The following is a 7,407-nucleotide window of genomic DNA, read 5'->3' on the forward strand; positions in this document are numbered from 1 at the left end:
AATGTCCATCAATTATCAAAAGTGGGACTACGGGTCTATATGGGTCTTGGGCTCAGACTTTTTTCAGACGTTACTTTGGATATTTTTATTAATAGCCATGGTGATAAGTCTTCTGTGCCTGACACATATCTAAGGCATGCCTTACGATGTTTTCCTTCATACGAGCGAATGTTCATACAATGTGCACCAAAGTAGGTCATCGCTGTTATCTTAATAATAATTAAAGCCTTTTATTTCCGATACTTTTACACTTTTTTGATTACTTATTTACTCTATCTCTCTCTAGTGTTTTTCGTATAAAACTAATAAATATCCTCAAAGAATTGTGTCAATTTTTGATCTAAGTTCTCAGTTTAACGTATTTGCAGGTTCTGAAACGAGAAATGTGTTTCCCGAAATACAATGGATGGATGTACAAGAAAGTATGTTTATTTCCACTTACGAAACAATTGTAAGCCAAACGAGCTAACTGTAACCTTGTTGATCTAGTTACTTTGTTAATTTTCCAAAGGAAACTAGATGGAATATTCTTTTTTTAGGGAACAGATCCTAAATATAAATCCTAACAACATTTAAGACATGCTTTTTAGGTTTATAAGCACAGCTGAGAGAGCGAGTTGAAAGAGTCACATATGAGGTTAGCGAGTTGACCGAGTTTCCCACAGAAATGAAAATGTATGAAAATCATCGTTACGAGTATAGCGGAGGTCCGTAATGGGTCCGTTCCGCTCGCAGTGGAAGGCGGGCATTAGTATCCTTAATTATCGTGGTGCCCGATAGCTTTGAGATAATCTCACCACCTTGAATCTCTGATCCTACCGGGGCTCCGTCTGTTACTGTTACCTCTCGTGGTGCAGACATCCCGTAATTCTTTATTCACTATTTATGTGTTAGGGTACGTCTGTAGGACTTAGGTAACCCTATGGTTGTTAGGTTCCTAGGTCTCACCCTCTCATATATTTAGTTATCTAGTGCAGTTTGCTGACACATTCAGATACTCCTCGAATTTATTTCGTTTAAATACACATCTAACAGTCCAAAGGCTGGCAAGCTGCACAGATAAATGTTGGTCCTTCGAGCCGGATTTATAAAATTTATTGAATAGACGCACAATTTTTTTTTTAGATTTTAGTTTGGTTACTGTATGTACTTCACCCTTAGTATTTATGTATTTAGGGCTGCCTGGATAGGATCGCTTGTTAGCGTTAGCCCTTAAATAATTGATGTTAAAAAAGGGTGGAGAGTTTCTTGCCAGCCATTCTCCGCCCTCGACTTACGAACAAGTAGTAAATGTAAATTTAGAATCAATTGAACATCTTTTCTGTTGACGTTTATAAGTGTATAATAATAATTTATCGCAAAGCCTAAGTCAGGTAGAGCATGTAGTGGTGAAAATGGCTTCGTTTCCTCGCGATGCTTTCCTTCGTACGAGCGAATGTTAAATGCGCAAAAAGTCCATCGATGCACAGCCGGGGTTCCACGACCTCAGGGATGAGAGACACGCTGAAGCCACTAGGCCAACACTGCTTTAATGATAACAAATGTATATTTTTTAAATAAATGATATTAAATTGATTAGGAACAAAAATTGTCAATTTCCGTGGACAGCTACAGTGCTTTCTGCCGCGGGGCCGATCTCAATCCCCACTGCTCGGAGGTGGAGTTGCCACTTAATGATTGTGAGTACATTCATGGGAAAGTCAATATTGTATCTGTAGTGTATGAGTGAAGCGCGTGTGTGCGTGCGCACACATTGAGATACCTAAATGTACCATTGTAGTGTGCTGTGCGTCAGTCACCAATAAACCTTGATTCATATTACACGTCGTGTATTATTTATCTCAGTGGCGACGAGGATTGGTTTTCGTAAAAAGTTAATAGTTTCTAGACAAAATGCCGATCGGGAAATTGACGGAATTTAATGTAAGGACTGGAAATTGGACTTTGTATATCGAAAGAGCGGAGATGTTCTTCAAAGTGAATGAGGTGAAAACAGATTTGTGGCTACCCACTTTAATCGCGGCTATGGGAGATGAGTCTTATGAATTATTAAGTAATTTGACTAGTCCAGATTTACCAAGCTCAAAAACCTACACAGAAGTCGTAAGCGTGATTAAAAACCATTTACAACCGAAACCATCATTTATATCGCAAAGGTATCATTTTCGACAGAGGAGACAAAATGCGGGTGAGTCGATATCGCAATATATCTCGGAGTTGAAGAAAATGGCCAAATATTGCGAATTTAGAACTGCTTTAGAAGATAACCTAAGAGATCAGCTGATTTGTGGGTTGCGGAGTGAATTAATCAGACAAAGGTTATTCGCGGAAGAGAATCTGGTGTATGGAAAAGCAGTAACCATAGCCTGTGCAATGGAAGCGGCAGAAAAAGATGCAGCGGCGGTGGAACAAAAGACGACGGGTGGCGTGACCGACCCGGGTGGCGGCAGCGAGACCGGCAGCGCGGCTAGTGCGCTGAACGCCGTGAACGCGCACTCCGCGCGGCGGAGCGGACCGGGCCACCGGGGGCGAGGGGGCGCACGCGCACCGGCAGCGTCGTCGGGGCCGGATCGGAAAGGACAGGGTGACTCAAGATACAATTGTTATGCGTGCGGAGCCGCGGGACACGGCAGCGATGAGTGTCGCTACCGACGCTTTATCTGCGGGAGATGTAAGCAGCGCGGGCATTTACGTCGTGTGTGCCCATTGAATAATGGGGGGCCACGAGGATCGCGAGGAGGAATACACAGCAACATGGTAGCCCATGTACGAACCATGGATGAAGCATCGTCGGAGGGGATGGATTTTCCTGAGTGGTCGGGAGATGATGAACCTCCATCAACCTCGGACGAGGAGGACTGGCAAGTGGAGGAGCTACATCAACTAAGTTTAAGTAGTTATAAGCCGGTAAGTGTTGTAGTGATAATTGATAATAAGTCGTTATCAATGGAAATTGATACAGGGTCCTTGGTGTCTTGTATAAGTAAGGAGAAATACGACAAATACTTTTGGAACAGACCTATAGAAAAAACTAATTTTGTTTTTAAATTTATTGATGGTGCTTTAATTAAACCGTTAGGTGTAATAAAACCATTAGTTAGTGTGGGGGACAAAAGTAAAAATATGGAGTTGTTTATAATCAATGGCGGTACGACTTCGATTTTGGGCCGTCAATGGTTATCAGAATTGGCAATTAAAGTACCTATGTATAAACAAAATATTATAACAGCCGGTTTAGAGCAGAAAATTTCAAGTAATGGGAATAACTTGTCACAATTACTTTCCAGGCATAGCGAGTTGTTTTCGGAGGGATTGGGCCGGTTCACGGGAGGGGTAGCCAGGCTGCGGGTGCGCGAGGGGGCGGTGCCGGTGTTCTGCCGCGCGCGGCCGGTGCCCTACGCGCTGCGCGAGCGGCTCGACGACGAGCTGGAGGGCATGCTGCGCGCCGGCGTCATCGAGCCGGTGGAGAGCGCGGACTGGGCGACTCCCCTCGTTCTTGTGCGTAAGGCTGACAATGAACTCCGTATCTGTGCCGATTATAAAGTAACACTAAATCCGGTTCTGGTAGTTGATAGGTTCCCGTTGCCGCGCATCGATGATCTATTGGTGAGATTAAACGGTGCTAGGATTTTCTCAAAAATTGATTTATCGCAGGCTTACAACCAAATTGAACTCAACGACCCTGATAACTTAACAGTGATCAACACACACAAGGGTTTATATAAGTACAAAAGATTAGTATACGGGTTATCCTCCAGCCCCGGTATTTTTCAACGGATAATGACAAATCTTTTCAACGATATTCCCAACACAGGGGTATTTTTAGATGATGTGATCATCGGAACGTCTAATATACAAGAACATTTAGCAATTCTAGAAAGAGTGTTACAACGCTTATTAAATAATGGAATGAGGCTTAAGAAAAGTAAATGTTCATTTATGATGAGTGAGGTAAAATATTTAGGATACTTAATATCGGCAGATGGAATAAGAGTCGATCCCGAGAAAATTACGGGAATAATAAATATTCCCCGTCCCAATAACGTAACGGATCTGAGGGCATTCTTAGGCACAATTAATTTTTATGCCAAGTTCATTAATAATTTGAGCGCTACACTCGCCCCACTGTACAACCTGTTAAAAACAAGTAAGTGTAAGCAGGAATTATATGAGGAACTGGGGTGCATCTTATGGGGACATAGGGTGGTAATTCCGGAGTCTTGTAGGGAAAAGGTACTTACAGTGTTACATGAGGCTCATATGGGGATCGTAAAAACCAAAGCTTTTGCGAGAAGCTATGTGTGGTGGCCAGGGATGGACGAGGCCATAGAAGCTATGTGCCGGGGGTGCGGGGTATGCGCAGCGGAGGCGGATATGCCACCGCGACATGCGCCGTGTCCTTGGCCATGGCCGGATAAGCCTTGGTCACGTATACACATGGACTTTTTAGGACCGATAGCAGGGAAACTTTTCCTCGTCATAGTAGATGCCAGAAGTAAGTGGATTGAGGTTAGCCAAGTGCCAAGTACAGCAGCGGGTTATACGGTTAAAGTACTTAGTGACGTCTTCGCAAGATACGGTTTGCCTAAACAAATCGTCTCTGACAATGGGCCACCATATACAAGTCAGGAATTTGCACAATTTTTAAATAGTAACGGTATCGAGCACATTTTTTCAGCGCCATACCACCCGGCATCGAATGGGGCGGCAGAGAATGCAGTTCGTACTGTTAAAAGGGTAATTAAAAAAGCCATAAGAGAGAACAAAGACGTTACATTATCGTTAAATAGTTATTTACTATATTATAGGAACACGGAACATTGCACGACGGGCGAAACGCCAGCAGTGTTGATGGTAGGTCGTAGGCTGCGTACCAAGCTCGATGCACTTACACCGAGCCGGAATGACGCGGTTAAAAAGGCACAAAGTCGCCAAAGGGACCAGGGGCCGAAGGGGACACGTCAGCTAGGCAAGGGGGAAGAGGTTTGGTTACGTCAAGGCGGGGGAAGAGAAAGATGGGTGCCGGGAACAGTAGAGGAAAGGACAGTCAAGGGGCGATTCACCGAGAACCCCCGAGACGCCAGTGACGCCGATGACGCCCGCGACAGTTTCCGTTTCTCCTAACAGCGGTGGGCAGGATGAATTCTTTGAGAGTAGGGAGCACCAGAGCCCGGGTACCTTTCAGGCTTCAACACCTACCCCTGAACCGGTTCAACCTCGTTGTATTCGACAATGTCGATTAAACTATCCACCTAATTATAAGTTTTGATTTACTAGTAGTCATTTATAATTTACCTAAGTTTAGTAATAAGTATGGTGTTGGTTTATATAATTGTTAGACAATAAGATAGGCTTACCTGTAATAGATCTAAGTAAGTAATTAGTTAATGTAAGTTTATTTTTTTAGTAACAGTTGTGTCAAATAAGGGTGGAGATTATGTAGTGTATGAGTGAAGCGCGTGTGTGCGTGCGCACACATTGAGATACCTAAATGTACCATTGTAGTGTGCTGTGCGTCAGTCACCAATAAACCTTGATTCATATTACACGTCGTGTATTATTTATCTCAGTATCAATATAATTTTACAAATACCTGGACCTCAAGTGGGAGGCACGGCACAACTGCATCAAATCAAATGGCATCAAAGAAAAACTTTGTCTAATATAATATTTATATTGAATGTTTCAGCGATGAAGGAACCAGATGCAAATACGATTGCTCGCATGTCGTCCACTGAACTGAACAACTCCATACAAAGGCACGCCAGAACCCTGGCCTTATTGCTGAGAGAAAATAATGAAAGACTGGTAGGTGTTATGTCATTAGTCGATCATATTATGTACAGGTCGGTGGTTGCATCATGCAGTACATTGATGTTATTGTTTCATGAGTTCAAATAGAAGTTACGCCAATCCGGCGCCAATGTGACCAACGAAGACGCGGATGTCACCCGTGACCATGCGGAGTTTGTGGCCGGGTCATTCCACATTAGAAACTATTGTATCCACATCGAATACGGTCGACCCGTGAGACTTTCCCAATGCACTTAAGTATTTACTTCAAAAATCTTTTTTTTTTTTGTGAAATTGTTTCATTATCCCTTTTTTTTTATCTAAGTTAATGTTGTCTCTGTCTTTCGTTACAGATAAACAAGAGACAACATTATATATACTATAAAATGGGACGGTACATAGGCGAATGCTACACGCTCGATATTTATCGTGATATTTATCTGGTATTTTTTTAGTATACTACACACTCAATACGAATCGCGTCAGTACGACGGTAAATTTCATTGAGTACACTCGTACGTTTCGTGTTACAATATGAGTAACAATATTAAGAAAGCTTGCGTTGCCATTATTATTATTATTATCAGTATACGCTGATATATATCAATATCCAAGACTTTGGATTGTAAACATTTTCCGCTGCAGCACCCGATCGTTTCAAATCTGTTATTTTTTAAATTATTTTCCTATACTTATAGGTAATGTTTCTAATACAAGTATGAATTCTCTATATTATTCCGCCTCCATATATGCGCGACCTCTTCCATCGCTGGAAGCATTAATAGTGACGCGATAAATATCGACCATACCCTAGACGCTCGATATTTATCGACGATAATTGATACAGATCGTGGATTTTTAGATTTCTAGAAATCCAGCGATCCGTATCACGATACGTGATACGCCTGTACTACACATCCTGATTCTGGATTACGATCCAAATATCACGATAAATATCGAGCGTGTAGCATTCGCCATAGTGTCGTCTCTTTCTTTCGTGTAAGATCTTACGTAGTTTACTATTTACAAATTTATGCAGATTTGTATGCTGACGGAACATCCAAAACAAGTCTGATTTCTTTATTTAATTGACAAAATTTAATTTTGTATAATTCTTAAAATCCAGTTAACGACATTACTTTGCTGACGGTACATTCTAAACACGTTGCCTGATTAAGTGTAAAGTCAATAATTGAATTAACAATTATTGTCAAAATTCCTGCGAAATGTGAGAAATGTCAAGTTGATTCCAAAGTTAGAATAAGTTTTGATTTTTATAAAGTTTATTTGCAAAGTTTTGTTTTATTTATGAATTAGATTATAAGAGGGAAACAAATTTTTAACCAAAAATGACAATAGTTCGTCTACATATCAATAGATGGCGGTATACGCTAAAGATAATTTAGTTAAACGCGCTTGCACAATACGTATTACGTACACAAATATACAGTATAACTGTTGTGATCTTTTCATCTGCAGCCGCAACTCTATTAAACTTAGAACACGGCTGTAGGTGGTTGAAGGTGTCAAGTTAAATATTAGGATGTTGTAGTGCACTCTGCAGTCTGCAACTATGCAGCCACCTGCCACACACCGACTGCTAAAACTTCAAAG

The 7,407-nt window shown here is 41.6% G+C and overlaps 1 protein-coding gene and 1 long non-coding RNA gene across 2 annotated transcripts; both read left to right on the forward strand.

The window, feature by feature from the left end:
* Positions 1-1,592: 1,592 nt before the first annotated feature.
* On the forward strand, positions 1,593-6,040 carry LOC125062098. Its single transcript, XR_007119182.1, has 3 exons — positions 1,593-1,679; positions 5,690-5,808; positions 5,902-6,040. It is a non-coding gene; the product is annotated as an uncharacterized LOC125062098 (long non-coding RNA).
* On the forward strand, positions 1,719-3,423 carry LOC125062097. Its single transcript, XM_047667689.1, has 2 exons — positions 1,719-2,907; positions 3,288-3,423. Exons 1-2 carry the CDS (start codon positions 1,894-1,896, stop codon positions 3,291-3,293), a joined length of 1,020 nt encoding a protein of 339 aa, XP_047523645.1. The 5' UTR covers positions 1,719-1,893; the 3' UTR covers positions 3,294-3,423.
* Positions 6,041-7,407: the final 1,367 nt, after the last annotated feature.

Source organism: Pieris napi, chromosome W (assembly GCF_905475465.1).
Source record: "Pieris napi chromosome W, ilPieNapi1.2, whole genome shotgun sequence".
NCBI classification, from domain to species: Eukaryota; Metazoa; Arthropoda; class Insecta; order Lepidoptera; family Pieridae; genus Pieris; species Pieris napi.